General features: G+C 40.4%; 2 protein-coding genes and 1 long non-coding RNA gene across 5 annotated transcripts; 1 reads left to right on the forward strand and 2 right to left on the reverse strand.

The window, feature by feature from the left end:
* Positions 1-110: 110 nt before the first annotated feature.
* On the forward strand, positions 111-16,504 carry LOC103719308 (importin subunit alpha-like). Of its 3 annotated transcripts, none has more exons than XM_039132539.1 (11): positions 111-576; positions 10,957-11,053; positions 11,145-11,236; positions 11,336-11,467; positions 11,592-11,777; positions 11,881-12,044; positions 12,132-12,210; positions 13,714-13,842; positions 14,009-14,136; positions 15,279-15,663; positions 16,270-16,504. In XM_039132539.1, exons 1-10 carry the CDS (start codon positions 352-354, stop codon positions 15,652-15,654), a joined length of 1,608 nt encoding a protein of 535 aa, XP_038988467.1. In that variant the 5' UTR covers positions 111-351; the 3' UTR covers positions 15,655-15,663; positions 16,270-16,504. The 3 variants fall into 3 exon arrangements, with proteins under 3 accessions (XP_038988467.1, XP_038988468.1, XP_038988466.1); XM_039132540.1 differs by lacking the exon at positions 16,270-16,504 and adding an exon at positions 16,124-16,141; XM_039132538.1 differs by lacking the exon at positions 16,270-16,504 and having other exon boundaries at positions 112-576; positions 15,279-15,930.
* Positions 5,429-5,763, reverse strand: LOC120112745. Its single transcript, XR_005514416.1, has 3 exons — positions 5,722-5,763; positions 5,558-5,633; positions 5,429-5,465 (listed from the first exon to the last, which is right to left on the reverse strand). It is a non-coding gene; the product is annotated as an uncharacterized LOC120112745 (long non-coding RNA).
* Positions 16,274-18,337, reverse strand: LOC103719328 (pentatricopeptide repeat-containing protein At4g02750-like). Its single transcript, XM_039132541.1, has one exon. The coding sequence runs from the start codon at positions 18,018-18,020 to the stop codon at positions 16,455-16,457; it is 1,566 nt and encodes a 521-aa protein (XP_038988469.1). The 5' UTR covers positions 18,021-18,337; the 3' UTR covers positions 16,274-16,454.
* Between the last annotated feature and the right edge of the window lie 2,914 nt (positions 18,338-21,251).

The raw sequence follows: 21,251 nt of genomic DNA on the forward strand, positions 1-21,251 counted from the left end.
GCATATATCAAAACTAGAATGGCGAACTAAAAAAAAAAAGAAAAGTACAATAACAGAAGTATTTATTCAATTTCATAAATTGCAATTTATATGGAAATTTATTAAATTCGTCTCCTCCTTAGGTTCCTGCTACTAATTACCACCCTCTGCTCTCGCGCTTTTTCGGCCATTTCCTCTCTCAGTCTCTCTCTCAAAAATCTCGACCCTAAAACACCCAAATTTGAGGTTAAGAAACCCTAATTCTCTCTGCCATTCTCCCACTCTATCTCGATTTCGATCGCAATATCGATCTTCATTAGGTTTTAATCGGTGAGGAGGGGAAGGAGGAGGAGGAGGAGGAGGGGACTAGCGATGTCTCTCCAGCCGACGATGCGGACGGAGGTCCGGAAGAAGGCCTACAAGACGGGGGTCGACGCTGAGGAGGCGCGGCGGAGGCGGGAGGACAACCTCGTCGAGATCCGGAAGAGCAAGCGGGAGGACAACCTCCTCAAGAAGCGCCGCGAGGCCCTCCTCCAGCCTGCAGCCGCCGCCGCCGTCGCTGCCCAGATCGATCACCCTGCCGGGATCGAGAAGAAGGTCTGTCCATTCATCACCCAGTCTTTCCTTTTTTCATAAATTTTTTGCCCTTTGCATTTCCTGCTTGTTTCGTGATTGGCTTTGTTTGCTCTGAAATTGGAGTATCAATTTGATTCATCTAACGATCAATGCCTCTTATTTGAATTTAGTTTGGTTTTTTTATGTGCATTGGTTCGTACTGTGGGTTCCTCTGATTTCATCCTGCGTTGGCTTTGGTTGTACTCGGTAAATAATACTGGATATATCTGGATTCAATTGTATTGACCTGGTCTGCATGAAACTAGGATCATGAATGTGATATAGCAGTATCTCATGTAGTTTACAGAAGGAATTCGTATCTATTATGAGCAGCATTTGTTGTTTATGCTCTGGAGCCTGTTAAATTATTAGGCTTGGACATGTCTGACATGACTGTGATGAGATTGCATTATATTTATAATGAGATCATGAGGGACCATACTGTATTATGCTGGATCTCTGTCAGTTTGCCCTGCCAAAGCCTGTTTCTTTTCAGCAAAACCACGTATGTCCTGTGTATCAATTTTATTTCTCTGTGGTCAAATTAACATCTTTGGTCTACGATCATAAAATGTAAATCTATATTATGTGTTACGCAATCCCTTGGATCATAAGTTCTAACTTGATCATGTTATTTACATATTAAATCATGTAGAATTCCTTTATGGCTTTTTAAAATTATTTAGTTTTCTCTAATATGCCCAAACATGTAAATTAACAAACTTGGTAGAGCTTTTAACTTCTAAAACATTTTAATGAAAGAAGATTTGGGAGTAGAAAAGGATAATTGAATTGATAGGTTGTATATAAATATTTTTGAATAATCAAACATGATGCTTGTTTCGTTAGATGTGCTATATATGGGCTTATGATGGTGGGAACTAGACTGGTTATATAGATGGCCTTCTATTCTTCATTCATCTACTTTATAGTTGATGCAATCCAAGTAAAAAATCTAACTGGGTTTCCTAATTATTTTTTTTACAATTTTAAAACAATGTACAAGTCAAAGAAAAAAAATCTTATTATTTGCATTCAATCTATGATGTGATCCAATCTATCCCCCTCTACAGTTCATGGTCCGATCTCATTCTTAACAACATTGGTTCTCAAATGCTAGAGTTAAATGTTGGAGGATAAGATTCTAAATTTTTATAATGGAATAAAAGCAGACAAATAGAGTATATGGAATGCATTTTTGAGGGGAAGAAAAATGAAAATATGGCCCTAAACAATTATCAATGGCCAAGAATACCCTTCCTAATATTTAACTATCTTGCATCTATATGATTGAATGATGGTGAGGTAGGTCGGAGTACCATGGATAGTTGAGAAAATGATGTTGGTATTCTGTGTAATTCCTTATGCTTTTGAGACTTGAGGAAAATTTTGAAGGAGCAAAGGAGGGTAGTTAATTTTATATAGATCAGAATATTGGGCAGGCAAAGGGTCATTGCACAGAAATAAACATCACAAAGATGAGAGTGCCAAATGAATGCACGATCAATTTAGGAATGAAAGTATGATTTTCTGAAAGAAAGAGTAGGAGTAGGATAAGTGGCGAAGGACTGTAGATGTTTAGTGTATGCATGACGAAGATTTGAGGAGACCTCATTGACGGTGGGGCTTGGATTTTTGTCAATGGGTTTTATGAAAGATGAGAAGGCATAACATAGCATAAACAAGTTCTGTTGTAAGATCTAAATGTCCATCTGCATAGTCAGCATTACCTGAAGATGTAATCATTAGCAAGAATGTGCATTAAAGGATTTCTGAAGCAAACATTTAGAAATTGTGTTGATTATGGTCTATAAATAAATAGTCATTATTAAGGAGAAAAAAGAGAATAAACATGAGTCTTAATCCATTATCAAGTAGATAAGATGCAGCCTCCTAGACTATAGGAAGACTATAAGAGCTAGAAACAAATTTAGGCCCAAGCAAGATTTGGAGACCTTTCTGGACCAAATTATTAAATCTACAATAAAATACTATAATAATAGAATGCGGGTCCTCCTAGACCATCATTTGACGTTTATCTTCCAAAAAACTATATTGTCTTTTTTTGAATAAATCAACTCGATTTCTCATCCAACAACATGATATACTCATCATCGTCTCATCTCCTTTTCTTTTTATGCTTATCAACTTCCAATTAAAGATCAACGGTGAATTAATGTTGATTTCCTACTTGTGTTGTTGCTTTAGATAGAATCATAGAATTGGTAAAATATTTGAATTCCATGTGACATCAAATTTCAAGTATGTTCAACTCACCATTGAGAGCCTTCAGTACCTTTTAGCCCAAGGAATTCAAGCTTACGCCCAATGCAAGTCCCTTCCCACACCTCCTTTATCTGAGCCAGGAAGTGGTCACCTTGTTTTGTTTATGCAGGCCAAGACCTGGTTAACGTGCTATACAGGGATTATGCAATCCCTTGTAAGGGCTTGATTTGAAAACTGCTTCTGTAGAACCATTTGTGGCTCTCAATTTTAAACCTTTTCATTGGAAGCTCATCTTGCCTGCAAATGTCTTATAAGCTACTAGCGACTAGCCACGTGCAATGCACAATTGCTAATATGGATACCCATGATTCCATTGGACTCGTCCAATTAAAAAGAAGATGTTGATGGTTGTGATCACATTATTTATCACTTTTCTTTTAAAATTATATGAATAATGCTGCACAAGATTTTATTAATCATTGCAATCCGATCACATGCAATGCAGATGATATTTTAGCATATGATGAATGGTCAAGATTTGATTCACCAAATGATGGGCATGTATCAGTTGAATTTTTGGCTGAAATTAGTCATTTTGACCGAATTGATTGGTTTCACTTGGAAGTAAGCTGAAACTGAACTTTGAAACTCATTCTTCGTTGTCTGCTTAAAGTGAGTGGTTTTAAATTATAATCCTTTTTCACACAACACTGACCACAAGTAGCCATGGATGCTTCTTTGAGACCCTATGTTGGTGATGAGTGCAATACTTACCAGGTTGAGGCCACTACTAACACCCCATTATAATACCATTGGGAACAATTAAATAGGAAATAATTGTTCACAACAATATTTTTTTAATATGAAATATAATTTTCTACAACTACATGCATTTAGTTAATAACTTCCAATATGTGAGAAAGAATGCCCAAAACTCCATATATTTGCACGTTCTTCCAAAAATTGATGAAGGAAAAGACTTGAATATGCTGACTGCTGAAATGTTTCACAATTGCTAAGTATCATAAATTTTCCAAAAACAGAATTTTTTCCTTAAAGAAGTTATATATATAAATATATCTTTGGAATACAAAATATCAATATTCTTTATGAATTATATTTCACATATACTATTATGAACTATAGTTAACACAATACTAACTTCAGGCTACAATTGCAAAACTATATGAATAAAGAACCTATCTATAACAAATTACTCCAAAATTTTGTGAAATAACCTTATCTTTTTTTTAATTGAATTTTTCCTATATTTTTACCTGAACTTCTGAAGCTTGAAGTGAAAATGCTGAAACCTCCAAACCAAGGTCCGCCGTACCGGTCCGGACCGGTACCGTACCGGCCGTTACCGCGAGCCAGACTTTTTTTTTTTAATGTTGTCTCTGTTGGATCTTAAATTAAGTGAAAATTGATGTTTTTTTATTACTTTTTTCATGATTTTTGATATTTTCATATTTAAATTTAGGGTTGAAATTTGAAACATATATGATGCATGATTGCATGTTATGTTTTCCTCCCGTTCCAAATGATAAAATCATACACATAAAATATCTTCAAATTAAGATACAATCATTTACATACATTTAAAGTACTCTAGGATATCTAAAATCGGGACGAGTGCCGATGGCTCTCGTAGATATCTGGATCATAAGTATAATCAGGAGGAGGCAAATCAACCCAATCAGAAGGAACGCGCGCCAGGTTATAAGAACTGTCGGATCTCTCGCTCACGCTCTGGCTCTGAGAGGTGTCCTCTGATTGTGTAGGGGCCCATCCAAATATGGCGGAAGCAAAATCCAATGCACCATATCCGTATTCGTCAGGCTGAGGCTGTGGATAATAGAATCCGTATCCGTATGTTGTCGGATCTGCAGTCGTATCCTGTTTTCCTGAACGACCTCGAGGAGCCCGTCTTCTATATCCAATAATATCCTCACGATATCTATCAGGTGGTCGACCGTGGTCCGTATCCTGTGTAACACCCATAAATTGGGACTCACCGGTGAAATAAAGACCACCCTCCGGCTGTGTCTCATGAGTACCATACTGTCCTCCGCTCCCTCCATGGCTAGAAGATCCATCACCACCAGAACCTTCATCGCTGCTAGTCCAAGTCTCTTCCTCGACACTCTCCATTGGGATTCTTTGTTTTCCTTTCCTGGCCCTCTCTATCTGGCTCCCCTGTGCCTACGGCTGATCAGCTCTGGGAGTGCGTGGAATATTGCGCTCAGCCCATTGCTCTGGATCGACCCCAGCTTCGGTGGCTATGAAGGTAGCTGGTCGTGGAGGCGATCCTGGCTCGTCAAGCTCGGGCTCCTGCTGCTGGCCTACAAGCCAGCCGAGTAGTGGATCATCGTCATCAGCGGTGAAGGACCCGTAAATCGGATCTGTATACTTGAGCTCCACTTCCTCTTGGATGCACTTTAGCCTCAACCGCAAATTGTAATGCACATAAACAAGGTCGTTGAGGCGCTTTTGCGTCAAACGGTTTCTTTGTTTGCTGTGGATAAGGGCGAAGGTGGACCAATTGCGCTCACATCCACTAGAGGAGACTGTTTGGGAGAGGATCCGGATAGCTATCCGCTTTAGATTTCTCGCGGATCCGCCAAAATGCACCCACCATTCAGCTGCAAAAATATTTATGAAAATTACATATATGATAGTTTCATAATAGTAACTAAGTAACACCAGGTGAATGTTTTCCTGATGTGTCACATACCTGGATTCATATTGTGTTTGCTGACGACAGCCGCTCGTTGGCCAAAACTGTAGCTGCCCTCTCTAAATAATTTGCTCTGTGAAAAATAAGCATAAGAAAATCATGTTAATAATTGAAGATGCTGATATACTTACACATGCTGGTAATTACTAAATCATAATTACCTCTTCAAGACATAGGGCCGCTTTTTCTGGATCTGCCTCCATCTTGTAAATCACATTACGCAAAGCATCCAGAAGTGTTTCATCCATACCAATTCCATCTATGCTGTACTGAAACCGGGGGTTTAGGTAGTATGCTGCACATATACGAGACTATCTTAGCATAATTATATAATTATATCCATCACTATAATTGTCACTATAATTATATCTTAGTTTACCTGCTAGATGTAATTCCGTACCCATTTGCGCTCCCCACCGTTGCTCAATGATGTTGATGTATGACCGGCCATGTGCTGGATCTGCCTCCATAATCTGATCCTTTGCCTTGACCATCATGTGATACAAAAATCCCATCTGGGGGTAGATCTCGCTATCTACGGCCCGCAGCACTTCATATAATGGTTTGATAGGCTTGACTATTGTGGTAGCCCGCTGTCAGAATGGCTATCTCGTCACCAAGTCTTCTATCTTGCTCCCTTCAGTGCCGGCATAAGAATATCTACTATCATACCACTCGGGACTGGCAAACATCTGACGTAGGGCTCCTCTCTTCTCGAGTATGCTATCAAGTGCGATGAAGTTGGTAGCAAACCGTGTGACTTCTGGTCTCAGAATCTCTCCCCCTGCATACTTTCTCATCAATGAAAGAACCCAGTTATGGTTATAAATATACCTCGTAATGCGTTGGGCTGTCTCCACCGTTTGTTGCACCCTACGGATCTTTCCAATGTCCATCAACATAAAATCGATACAATGTGCAGCACATGGGGTCCAGAAAATATGTGGCCGCCGCTCCATCAAGACCTGCCCGGCAGCCTTATATTGCGGCCCATTATCAGTGACGACCTGCACGACATTCTCCTCTCCTACCAGATCAATCACATCCTCCATAAGTTTCAGCATGTACGAGGTGTTGTGCACATAAGCCGAAGCATCAATCGACTTGTGGAAGAAGGTCTTAGCATCACAGTATGTCAGGAAGTTGATGATGCTCCGCCTGGTCGGACCGGTCCAACCATCGCACATGATGGTTAGTCCATATATGGGCCACTTGCTTTTGTAGGAGTCAATCCAATTCTCCAGCTCCTCCTTATTGTTGTCAAGAAGCTCACCGTATATATCCTTCGGGCCTGGAGGAGCTACACCGGGACCGGCAGCTTGTATGGCGGCAATGGCAGACCTGTAGTATGTATTGTCTGCCACATTCGCTGGGATGTGGCTGAAGTAAAACCAGGATCCAATAGCTCGCCACATAGTTTTCTTCTTATCCTTCATCCACATTGTGTCTACCCTCTGCTGCCTTGAATCTCTACTGGGGAGAGCATGCGGATCTACATCATGAATTGTCGCTCCTTCTGGAATTCCTCTAGATGACTTCTTTCGGCTACCAAAACTACCCAGCATAGATGCAATCCGGCCACGTTCTTTGCCGACGCCCTCCCTTACTGAAGTTGTCCTCAAGAACTCTGGATCTTGTCTAGTGCTTCGAGAACCGCCGCCCGACTCGTATGCAGGGGGCCCAAATAGAGCCCTATGCCTGGCCACCTCCTCCTGCTGCCACTGATCATCCAGGCTTGCATGCATGGCCGCCTGAATATCTGCCTCCTCCTCATCTAGATCCTCGACCTCCTCTGGCTCCCTAGAGTGATAGGAAGGTGGCTCTGCCGCTTGGCGATCGACCTCCGCCCTCTTCTTGGAAGCCATCTCATTCGCTTCTTTGGCCTCAGCGAGATTCTGCCTCATCAGCACACGAATCTCGTTAGGACAATTTCGGCACGTAGCAACCTCACCGGAATTTCCGGCTAAGTGTTGCTTCAACCTGGTTACCCCTCCTCCCTTGAAAACCTTGTCGCAAAACTTGCATTGAAACTGGTGTCGTTGCCCCTCACTTCCAAGTCTTCGCCCATAAGACCAGCCAATATCACGCTTTGCAGGGTTCGTTTTTCTTGATGGCTCCATTTCTATCATAAAAGGACAACTTATCAAAAAATTAAGCTAATAAAGTAAATTTTTGCATTATCTTATTATTTAAGTAATTTATAAACTATTTTTTTAAGTAAATTATTAACAAAATTAATGAAATAATATAGGATAAAAAACCGCACCTTAAATAGTCTCCGCTGGATTTTTTGGGCAGGACCTCCTCCTCAATTTGTGGGCTATCTCTCAAATCTTTCCGTCTCTGATTACTCTTTAGAGACTCACTCCTGAATTTTAGAACCTCAATTTGTTTGGAGTCTGGACAGAGCCTCGTCCGGTTTTTATAACCGAACGAGAGGCTTAAGAAGTGGCCGAGACTCTCGGCCACTTCGTGCTGTTAATCCAAGATTAACAGAAAAGAAGTGGCCTTTCGGCCACTTCTGTCGTTGATTTGATGGGAAAGAAGTGGCCGGAGGCCACTTCCTTTGTTTTTTTATGGGAAGGAGTGGCCGGAGGCCACTTCCTTTCCCATTAAAAAAAAAAAAGCTGTGGCCTGTCGGCCACAGCATTTTTTTTTTTTTTTGAAAGAAGTGGCCCGTTGGCCACTTCCTTCTTAAAACCACGCGCGGCGCGTGGTTTTTGAAACCACGCGGCGGCGCGTGGTTTCAGAAACCACGCGCGCCACGCGCCGCCGCGTGGTTCCTGAAACCACGCGCCGCCGCGTTGTTCCTGAAACCACGCGGCGGCGCGTGGTTTCAGGAACCACGCGGCGGCGGGTGGTTTCAGGAACCACGCGGCGGCGGGTGGTTTCAGGAACCACGCGCGGCGGGTGGTTTCAGGAACCACGCGCGGCGGGTGGTTTCAGGAACCACGCGCGGCGGGTGGTTTCAGGAACCACGCGCCACGCGGTGGTTTCAGGAACCACAGCGCCTCGCTGTGGTTCCCAAAAAAAAAAAAAAGTTTTTTTTTGGGAAAGAAGTGGCCCGTGGGCCACTTCTCCCTTAAAACCACGCGCGACGCGTGGTTTTTGAAACCACGCGCGACGCGGTGGTTTTGAAAGCCACAGCGCGAAGCGCTGTGGTTTCTTAAAAAAAAAAAAAACCGTACCGGTGTGAACCGGCCGGGGTCCGTACCGGCCGGTTCGCAGATGAAAACCAGATAATACCGGTTTTCATCTGTTTCCGGTACCGGTCAAGGACCGGACCGGTTTGTACCGGCCGGTACGGGCCGGTACAGCATTCCTTGCTCCAAACTAACTGAAATAGAAACTCCACATTATCCAACTGAAATCAGGTTATTAGACCTTGCTCATAATAGAGAGATTTAGAAAGAATGTTAAGTTCATTTATTAGCTTCAACCTTTTCAAAAGGGTAAAATTTAATAATAAAGAAAATCAGAGGGTAAAATTAGAAGAGTAGGAGGGTAGGCTCCCTAGATTGGAGTTTGAGCCATGAAGATGCATGGGGATTTACTTTTATGTGGTAGAATAAATATGATATAATAGTTGGCAGTAAGGTTCGCCATACCGATATCAGAAGGCATACCAGCCAGTGACCGGTTTGGCATAGCATGAGTCTGTATTGTGCTATTCTAGGGCGTACCGAAATAAGGAGAGCTGGAGAGGGAGAAAGGAGAGAGTGGAAGATTGAGGGGAGGAAGGTTGAGGACCAAGGAAAACACTAACCCTAAATTGAGCGAGCGAGCGAGAGGAAAGGAGGGAGGGAGTGACGGAGGAAGGGGGAGGGTTGAGGAAACCTTAACCCGAGCGAGAGAGGGAGGGAGCTCTCGGACCCTCGAATATCGGTTGGGGGGGAGTGGAATCAAATCGTGAGCTAGCAGAGCCAGGGGGGAGTTTAAGTGAACTGGCCTAGGTCTTAATTAAATTGCCTGAACCATGCCGGTCCTCGACTAATCCAATTTGATACGCCCTGAACCTACCGCTTCACCATAGTTTAGCCATCCTTAGTTGGCAACCTACTTAATACTAGGCATGTTTCGTAGTTTTGTGGCACTTTTTTGATTTTGATGGCAGAACTATTTTTCACCACTTTTATTTTAATTCCCTTGACTTATAGTCAATTGTTGTTGCGTGGATTGCGTATAACCCTACTAGCTTTGTGGTTTATTGAGTCTTGCAACAAATTCACATGCAAATTAAATTGAAGATTTTTGACGGTGTTAAAATTCTGTCAATAGCTGAACTGCTTGTGCAGTTTTTGGAGATGACAGCCATGCTTATTTCTTTCTTTCTTTCTTTTTTTGCTAAGGTGGATAGATCATACATGCCTAGTATGAATACATCCAATAAAGTCAGAAAACAAAATGTGGCTCAATGCAATAGGAATAGCTAGGGTATTGGTCCAGAGAACGCCTTCGAGTGCTCCGCTACAAATAAGACCACCTAGTCCACCGCGCTGTTTGCTTTACAATAGACATGCTTGGCGCCCAAGATGTGCATCCGCTCACACTCCACCGGATATCAAGCAGGAGCGGGTGGGCAGCACCACCCTCCGTCTGACTGCAAATCCAGCCGATCACTATTGCTGGGTCACCCTCGATCATCAGGTGGTCAGCCCTCAAAATCTGCCTCGCATAGGTGGCAGCAGATGCGGCACGGGTTTTTCTTCATTTTTAATGATATAAATATCTATGTGCCTCTCAGTTGTAAAGTACTACAGTTGACATTGCTTGCTGTACTGGGTGATTTACCCACCTATCCTTGTGGATTCTATGCATCATGCCTGATTATGACATATTTTTGGAAGCCTTTTTAATAATACAAGTATCTATGGTGTGCCTTCCAGTTGTAAAGTTTTACAATTAACATTTTTTTTTTTTGCTGTACTTAGTGAGTTACACACCAATCATGGTGGCTTAGATGCGTCATGGCTGATTATGTCATATTTTTGGAAGGAAAAAGTGCTATCACAGAGACTATTAACCTTGAAATCGTACTGTAGGAAGGACAGTGAGAGTGAATACCATGATTTATCTTTCAGTAATAATGAGTATTTTGATTCTGTAATAATGTAGGGGCATCTACAATTCAAAAAGTAACTTCATCATAATTCTTTGGCTTATCTTTTTAGTTTAAACCTTTTATACCCATAAGATTGGTTCAAAAACTTATTTTATTTTGTTTTTACAAATGTAATCAATTTGAAAACAGTTTGAATTTTGAAATATGTTGGTTGGGAAAGGAGGAAAATTGTTTTGGGCAATTATTGAAGAGGTGATCAAGTAGCACCTAACTCTCAAATATTTGATCATTCTTATCTCTCTCAGTTAAAATTTCTGCTTTATGTACTCTGCAGTTGGAAAACCTTCCTGAAATGGTGCAAGGAGTATGGTCCAATGATCCTGCTATGCAGTTGGAAGCAACTACCCAGTTCAGGAAACTTCTTTCAATTGGTATGTCTACATATGCTGAAGAGAATATGCTTGTTATCTATTGGGGCCTGGACAGGTTCTGTTGTTGATAAACAATTAAATATGTTTCTAGAAAGGAGTCCACCTATTGAAGAGGTCATCAAGACAGGGGTTGTTCCCAGGTTTGTGGAATTTCTCTCAAGACATGATATGCCACAATTACAGGTATGGTGTATCTTTACTAGTTTATACCAATGATAAGCTATATTTCACTTGGTAGTTGTATTTGGTAATCTCATAACTGATGTATTTAAATTTTTGCAGTTTGAGGCAGCATGGGCATTGACTAATGTGGCTTCTGGGACTTCAGAGCATACCCATGTTGTCATTGATCATGGTGCTGTTCCAAAGTTTGTGCAACTTTTGAGCTCTCCTAATGATGATGTTCGAGAGCAGGTTAATTGCTTTGTTATTTATGTTTCTTCTCTGTATGATCATCTATAGACTAACTATAATTCAAAACCCTCATTTTCTTCTAGAATATCTGGTAATATTATATTATCTTCCAACCTTTAAACAGGCTGTATGGGCCCTGGGTAATGTTGCCGGTGACTCACCAAGTTGTAGGGACTTTGTTCTTGGTCATGGTGCTCTCCTACCATTACTGGCTCAGTTAAATGAAAATGCAAAAATATCGATGCTGAGGAATGCTACATGGTCCCTATCCAACTTTTGCCGTGGGAAGCCTCCAGCACCATTTGATCAGGTGTGGGGCTTTTTTAAGTGTCATTGATACCCATGAGAAAAAATCTTAATGTTTTCTTTTCAGTGCAATTCTGCTAAACGACCTTTCTGATTGGTCATACCAGACAAAGGTTGCACTCCCTGTTCTTCGGCACCTTATTCACTCAACAGATGAAGAAGTCCTAACAGATGCTTGTTGGGCACTATCTTATCTTTCTGATGGAACTAATGACAAAATTCAAGCTGTGATAGAGACTGGTGTCTGCCCAAGGCTCATTCAGCTTCTGCTGTAAGAGCTATCCATTCACTTCTTTGTTTTGTTTGTTCCTTTGTGTATTGTTTTTACCATTACTGACAATTAATGGTTCTCCTTCAGTCATCCATCTCCTACAGTTCTTATACCTGCTCTTAGGACAGTGGGAAATATTGTCACTGGAGATGATGCTCAGACTCAGGTTTGCATATTATTAGGATGCAAACTAGATGGCAATTGTTTACTCTCCTGCAGAATTGGTATAGCTATACTTCATGCTGTAGCTCACTGCCACAATTTTTGGGCCTATATATATAGATAGAGAGATAGATAGATCGATGAATATATATATCTATATATATATATATATATATGAATATATATATCTATATATATATATATGAATATATATATATCTATATATATATATATATATATATATAGAGAGAGAGAGAGAGAGAGAGAGAGAGAGAGAGAGAGAGAGAGGACTAGAATCTGTTTAACCAGATTTGAAGTCGGATTTATCAGTCTTGGACAGAGGATGTCGGTCCGACATTGATGACTGAGCTAATGTGATCTACTACCACTAAATTGCTTACACACCAAAAATCATGTAATTCTGAAACTCAGTCTATGCATCGTGTGGCAAAATATAAACATTGTTTCATGTTATTTGAACTATTCTTTTTTGACCAGTTCAAATAACATGAGATAATGCATTTTTTTAACCACTTGGTGCATAAACAGTGCATTTTTTTATGATTTGATGCATATGCTGGGATCTCCAAATCATATAATTTTTGGTGTGCAAGTATTTTGGATGTAGTAGATCACATCTAATGGCCTGGATCATCAGTGTTGGACCCTCATCATCTGTCAGGACTGACTTGATCCAACTTAAAATCCGGTGGACTGGATTCTAGTGCACCTCTATACGCACACGCACACACATACATATACATATATACGTATATATACACACATATAATATGTATGTATGCATAATATATATGATCTGTTTGAACCTACTGACTCTGAGTAAATGATTTGAATCTGTTTGTTACCCCTGATGTTTAGGAGATACTCAAAATATCGGATTTTTCTGCATGATCACGTGTTTGAGTTTTCCTCAATGCAATCAATACAAATCTTTAAACCACTGTCTGTTTATATGCTGCTGCAAGTTGGTGCTTTTTCTGTGACAGTGGGGGAGTATGGGTGCTCCGAGTCCTGATATTTATCATGTACCTGTAAAGAGTACTGGTAGGCAGCATGGTTGTGGAAAAGAGGATAAGGGTAAGCTGGAACACTGAATTAATATATTAGGATTTATGACCGGGGAACTTGTCTAATATCCTGATAAACAAACAGCTGTAATAACTCACCATCAAAGTGAAATCTTATATAGCATCTTCACTTCAGGAATTTCAACGCCTCAGATGACTATATCAGTACAAAGGATAGTTATTTTTTAGTGTCAGGTTCAGTACTCCAGTATGCTGTCCTTGGAAGGCATATTGGAGTGTATGAACAATGAACATCTCCTCGTTGCCTTTATTGTTAAAATGGGTTCCCAACTACAAAGCTTAGTATGTACACCCATAACATTGAGTTCTTCTATTCTTATTTGCTGGGTGTTAAACTATTTCTTTAGCTGTAATTTGCCTATTAAAGATTCAGACTTACTAGTGGTGCACGTTCTTAGGTTGTAATTGACAACCAAGCACTTCGTTGTCTTTTTCAACTTCTCACACAAAATCATAAAAAAAGCATCAAGAAAGAGGCATGCTGGACCATTTCAAACATCACTGCTGGGAATAGAGCTCAGATCCAGGTAAAGTATGTGCGAGCTGGAGTCAGACCATTTCAACCAAGCAGTTCCTTGTCTTTTGTTTTATTTTTTCCCCCTCAGAAAAAGAAACCTCAAAGTGGTATAGTGAATTATTCGTTGGAGGAAACCCTGATTTTAAGTACCTTTTTTGATCCATGCCATGCCACAGGCTGTTATTGATGCAAACATCATTAATCCTCTAGTACAGCTGCTGCAACATGCAGAATTTGACATTAAGAAAGAGGCAGCATGGGCTATATCAAACACTACATCAGGGGGTTCCAATGAGCAGATCCAGTATGTTATGCTTCTCATGTGAACTTATTAGTGCTTTTACCTATTTTGAGCTATTAAGCTGGCCTGACATAATATCTTGACCAGTTACGCATGCTAATAAATTGCTGATCTGCAATGTGTTGTCCGTGCGTCCTTTTCAGAGTGAATCTAATGCATGAGCTCAATTATCAGTAGTTTGGTATTCCTTTTCGCGCTGTTTGGTTGCTGTTGACATGAAAACTAAACAATGGAATATCCATCCTTAATACCTGGTATATATTTGTAAGGAAAATTATCTGTAGGTTGACAAGATTCTTAAGTGGATTTAAATTATTATTTAGGTTTGATTGACCTTTTAAACTTATTTTTAAGTCAACCCTATTTCCTTAAAATATCTTTTTGAATGATCAAAATGAGTGCATGTGAAGTAGAGTATATGTTACATATTTCTATGTTGCCAATTGTGTATATGTCGCTGTAAAATATGTTGATATATTTTTCACCATGATTAAGGAAACATAATTTGTTGTTTGTGATTATACACCAAGGAAGACAACTTCCTCTCTTGCATGAGGGGAAGGCACACCCAATTCATTAAGGTAAAGAAAAATAAGATGAAGCCCGTCACAAAATAACTTTTAATATAAAATTCAAGCCAAGGACTCAAGTCCTGGATGTCCCATGGGACATCGGGACAGGGTACCATCCCCAGTGTCGGGATAGTACCGTCCTACCATTATTCCAACATCTCGATTGGTATGTCTTTGAACATCCCGTCCCAAGTGTTAGGATGGGGTGGGATGGCGGTGCGTCTCGTTCCACGGAAAAGCCAGGACAACCTCATCCAATAGAATTTAATACCTTGGTTCAAGCAAATGAATACTCATCCTTGGGAACATTGTTAGACAGATGAATTATGTTGCTTGTGATAATAGCATATCACTAATTAAGGTAACTTTTAATGTGATATTGAAAGCTGTTAAGATATGAAAGCAGATGAATATTTTTCATTGTCTTCAATGTTGTTAGGCATTGTTCTTGACTGTGTACTTGTCAATTAGTAAATATCTTGCAATTATGGAACGTTGAAGGTATAACTTCAGATTCTTCTGCGTTTCAGAATTGATAAAAACCTTTTTTCCGTTTTGCCTTTCATTTTGCAGCTTTTTGGTGAGCCAAGGGTGCATTAAGCCACTATGTGATCTTCTGGTATGCCCTGACCCAAGAATTGTGACTGTGTGCCTCGAGGGCCTTGAGAACATTCTGAAGGTGGGTGAGGCTGAGAAAGACTTGGGTAGAACTGGAGGAATAAACCCTTACGCACAGATGATCGATGGATGCGAGGGGCTAGATAAGATCGAGAATCTGCAGGGCCATGACAACAATGAGATCTATGAGAAGACCATAAAGATCTTAGAGAGGTTCTGGGTTGAGGAAGATGATGAAGGACAGGTCGTGCAGGGATCTGCCGAGGGCACAGCATTTGAATTCAGAGCTAACCAGTCCTCTGTTCCTTCTGGTGGCTTCAAATTTGGTTGAAATATGCTGGTACAATTCTAGGCTTTCTTTTTGTTTTTCCTTGTTTTCTTGTCTTTATTTTTTTGTATGAAATCTGGGGTGTATAAAATCACCCAATAGAAGGGTCAGGGTTTTTGGTCTGACCCATAAACAGCTTTAGTAGCAGAGTTCATGAATGCTGTTTGCTATTGTAAACATCAGACTGATGTTTCTGTTTAGTTTTCTTGGAGAAGTGCAAATTAGTATAATTGGATCATTATTTTGCTGTTATAAAAGCTTACTAAGTGTTATCAGTTATTCTTGTTCATATATGGTCGAGAGTTCCTTTTATGGCCATGCTGATGGGTCACCTTAGTCTTGACTTCCAATTGGTTTTAGCAGTGCTGGTGATTGTGTTGTAACATTGCTCTGTAGTGTGTTCTAACAGTCACACAGATTATGGTTAGTTGGAGACGTTAATATGTATAACTGGTGTTGTCTCTGCATGCAGTTCAGTTCTTTAACAAGGATTTTGTACTTTAAATGAATGATGGTAGTATCTCCTTCTCTCCTTTTCTTCTCTCTTTTTCTTCCTTTCCCCCCTAATTACTGAATGATGCTAGATTGTTCTTTAATTATCTTCCATAATTTGCACAGGTCATGCCATTAACATGCCGGGTGGTGGTCTCTCTATTACCGAAGGGACTTCCAAAAGGAGCCTGGATAGTTTTGGTTGTGATTACATAGTGTGCTCTCTCTCTCACCGGAAACCCTAGGTGATTTATTTTTTCCTCTGCTCCACCAATTGAATTTAATGGATGTTTATAGCCTTCTTTCTAATTTCACCTCTGCAGGATGAGAGGAGACTCAACCCAGCTGGTTCCCTGCTGCTTTCTTCGAACACCCACCCTTTCCATAATCTCTTTCAACTCATCCACTCTCTTCCAATCCCCCCTATCCCCATAAACCCCCAACATCATTGCGTAGATTGCTGGGTGATCCTTCTCAAATCTCTGGATTGATTCAACAGCAGACAACCCATACTCCAAACTGGAGTGCAGTCTGCATCCTCCGATCAGTGCTCCCCAGACAACCATGTCCGGCTCGAATGGCATCTCTTTGATCAGCCTCTCTGCCTCATCAAGCTGTCCAGCCCTACCCAACAGGTCCGCCATGCACCCATAATGCTCCATCCTTGGCTCGATCTTGAACTCCCTCTGCATCGACCGGAAGTACCTTTCCCCTTCCTTGACCAGTCCACCATGAACGCAGGCTGTCAAGACGCAAATGAATGTCACATGATCAGGTCGAACACCTTCCTCCTTCATCCTCTCGAATCCTTCCAGTGCTCTTCTGGAGAGACCATGCCTTGCGTAGCATCCGATCATGGAGTTCCATGAGACAAGATTATGGACTTTCATAGACTCGAACACTTGGACCGCAGAATCGATGTCCCCACATTTGCCATACATCTCCACAAGGGAGCTTGATAAGATCATATCAAATGGCAGCCCAGACTTCAAAAGCTGTGCATGGACCGACTGGCCTGCAACAAGGGAACAACACCGAGCGCAGACACTGAGCGTTGCGGAGTACGTGAATTGGTTTGGCTTGATGCTGCAGCATCTATGTATCTCAATGAACAAATTTAGAGCGTCATCAAACTGCCCGCTGCGCTCATATCCTTTGATCATCGACGTCCATGCAACCACATTCTTCTCAGGCATATGATCGAAGCACCGCTTTGCATCATCGAGGCTGTCATTATCGATGTAGCCATTGATCATTGCAGTCCATGCTACAACATTCCTCTCTGGCATCATCGTGAAGGCCTGCCGGGCCTCAACAACACTCCCAAGCTCCATGTATCCGATAATTACAGCAGTCCACGATACCAAATTCTTAACACGAATTTCATCGAACACCCGACGGAGAGAATTCGGATCTTTCAACTTAGCGTAACCGCTGATGAGAGCAGTTCCAACGAACGTATTGGAATCCAATGCCATGCGGATAGCAACAGCGTGAAGATGTGGGACAATCGCGGAGCTGGCTACTGAAGCAGTGATAACAGTGGCCAGCGTCGATCCGGTGGGCCTCAATCCTGACCGGACCATCTCTAAGAAGTGACCGAACACACTGAGCGAGTCGCCGGCGCGTTTGAAGCCGGCCATCATTGTGTTCCATGATACGACGTCCTTATGAGGCATTTCGTCGAACAGCTTCAGGGCGTACTCGATGCATCCGTTCCGGGCGTACCCCGAGAGCATCAGATTCCATGATTTGATGTCTAGATGATGGGGATTGTCTCGGAACAATCCGGCCGCATCGATCAGGCGGCCGTGACGGAGATGGGCGGCGATGATGGAGTTGAGGCGGACCGTGGAGAGGACCCGGGCGCCTGACATGGGAGCGCATGAAGATTGGGGTGTTATACGGTCTTTTAAAATATTGTTGGGAACGACTGCTACGTAGCGTTTAATGGTTTAGATTCTCAAAACTGTAGAGATAACGATATTGGTGGTTTAAATTAGAGTGCACAACGAAAGTACGGTGATTTAAATTATTTTTCCGCTGGTTAGAAATAGTATCTTTTTGAATTAGAAAAAAATTGGATGGTTTTTCTTGTTAAAGAATTTGTCGCCAAAGAAAAAAATGTTTTTGATTCTTGACTGATTTGGGTTTTTGAATCTTGACTGATTTGGATGTAATTGTGTCATTTTAATTAGTAGGTTCTCCTATCTTCTGTGCTAAAAAAATTTTCTAGCATCTGGAGTCTTGGGCCGGTGGAATATTGGTGTATCTCAGAAATGTAGAATATTTCGGTGTTGATTACTTTTCTCCTAGATTCGAAGCTTATACTCATATCATACCTCCATCTGATTGAAAGAATTTGAGATTACTTATCGATCTTGAGGAATGTTCTATGCTCAAATCTTCTACTACTGAGAGTATATTAGAGTTTGTTTATCATTCTGTAGTAGATCGATTAATCAAGAATAGAAACTAAGATGTTGATTTTTAGGTATCTGATTTCAATCAACGACAAAAAGCTTAAATTTTGGGGTACTGATTTAATAAAAGCACACCGACAAGTTGGATATTGAGAAACTTGAAGGTGAGATTAGGACTATGACTCCATACAACATGTAGTGCCCCAAATTGGATTACTTTGTCAATTTTAATCCGTTCACAGTTTTTTTGGGTTTCAAAGTTGTTGATGTTGGATTTTAATAGTTTTGAATAGGTGAAGCCGGCCTATCTAACTGAAGTGAAATTTTAAAGCAAAAGAAAAAGTAACCTAACACTTTAAAGTGTATTTTCTAACCTTTAAAAAAATTAGAATTAGTTTATTAAATTTGATTATGATCTCTATTATAATTTGATTAAATGGGCCAAGCATATTATTTTTAAGGTCATAATTGTTTTAAAATATGTTACGTACTATAATATAATTGTAAAATAAAATTTAGAAAATATGATTGGGTAAATTATTAAACCTGTTTATGTATATTCTCAGCATGGCTATAATCTGGCCCCGCCAATGGAGATGATGCATTAGTCTTGTTGACTTGTAATTTGAGAAACTGATTTCAATACCGAACAACCAATGATTAGAATAGTGATATCTGCTATCTAGCACTTATGCATTCTGTATATGCTATCTACCCATGCCATTAGGTTACACGACTATTGCTTGATGTTGAGTTTGATATTAGTTTATAAAGAATAACTTTTTGAAAAAAATAGATATATTATTCGAGATTTAATTTATTCCTAGTCACTATCATGTAATTTAATTATTTATTTGTTCGACATGCTTAAATACCACTTTGATGTATTATATTGCTTACTCGGTTGGTGTAGTTCATATTCTTTTTTTTTTTCTATTTTTCAGATCCTCAATCATGATTACCTGAAATTTGGAAAAGTATGCTAGATCATCTAAAGATATTCGTAATTGTTTGGACTTCTAGCATAGCTTAGTTAGACTAGTTTAGTTTAGTTTGAATATTTTATTCAATTTGAATAATAATAATTGATTAAAATAATTTGAGTTATGTTACTTTGGGATAATTGATTATGAGAATGATTTGATTAGATCTTGTTTAAATTAATTTCGAGGATCGAAGAATTATTATGATTGCTTTGAAATTATTATGATTTGGTCAGTAGCCTTGCATGCTTGTATAGTCCACCCGACAAGCATGCGGCACCTATTACGCTCTAGCATTTGGCAAAGTCTGAGAAGGAGTCATCCTCCTCCGCTGTGTTCAACCAAGGCCCTGCTCTGTTCTTTTTTCAGCTAATGGTACATGTTCTCACCCCTTCAGATTGCTGCTTAACGAAGGAAGCAACCTCCAATAAACCTGCATTGGTTCATGTATCATGAATCATCTCTTCGCAGCTAGATCCAATGCGAGGGATACCTGCACTCCAACTACAAATAGAACTTTGAGCTATCACAACTGCCTTCGTCTGATAACCAGTTTGGTTGGTAGAGCCATTAAAAGTTGGATGCCAGTGATCAGGATTCAATTCCTGTACTCCCCCTGATTTCAGCTGTGTGTGTGAGAGAGAGACAGAGAGAGAGAGCCTTAGGAATCAAGATGAGTGAATTCAAGCCCATTCCTCAGGTGATTGTGCTTTTTCCTTGCTACCTCAGTAGTTACGGCTCGTCCACACTTGCTCTGCTCAGCTCTTGTTCGCACAACAAGAGCAAAGAAAAAGATCACACACACGCCCACATCGAATTTAAAAAACACCAACAAAGGTCCTGTAAGAACTTTAGATTGCAAATGTCATTTTCTGAAGAAGAAACAGAGCCAAACCGACCGCCATGATGCTCGAGCCATTGCAAAGTGTTACGCTTCAAAAGTGACAGACCATTCTTGTTGTTCAGTATTCTAGCTAACAAGATTTGGTCACAAAAAAGTGCAACACAACATGAACCCCAAACATGTAAAAGATACTACCCAATGAAACTTCATATTAAGCTGCATCAAGATAACCAAGACTCTAATATATTTTGGCACTCTAAAAAGGTAGAACCATCAGCTATGAAGACAATGATTCACCTCGGCCGAGATTAACTGCATGAAAATTTAAATTTAGAGTGAAGGATAGCTGGCATAAATATTTAAATCTAGGATATGTTCCAGCCAACCTTTTGTGAGCCCTCTAATAAATCCAATTTGGATTGACTGCATCTTTGGTTAGTTTTGTGCGTGCATGTGTCAGTACCGAATGCACTCATCAGTAAACTTAAAAGAATGCCAAACTGGACTATGTGATGGCTTAATCTCTAGAACAACCTGAATCACAGTCCAATTCTACCACTGACTCCTCAGTCTTAACCTCCTTTCTTTTCTCATTTTTTTGGTGACTGCTTCTTTTTTCATTTAGAAGGAAAAGGAAAACCCCACCTCTCCATTCTTGCTCTATCTCAAACAAATAAAATGGCCCCAGGACACAGTTGAACTTATTGCTATTGATGTTCCATCGCAGGTTGATGCATTAAAAATCTGAAACATTTTGTCCATATTGAGTATTGTGATTGTGCAAAATATTTTTGGGAACCATATTACCACCTAACTCCTTTTCAGTTCTTTTATAGTTGACATTTTCCTTAAGTCATC

Source organism: Phoenix dactylifera, chromosome 12 (genome assembly GCF_009389715.1).
Source record: "Phoenix dactylifera cultivar Barhee BC4 chromosome 12, palm_55x_up_171113_PBpolish2nd_filt_p, whole genome shotgun sequence".
Lineage (NCBI taxonomy): Eukaryota > Viridiplantae > Streptophyta > Magnoliopsida > Arecales > Arecaceae > Phoenix > Phoenix dactylifera.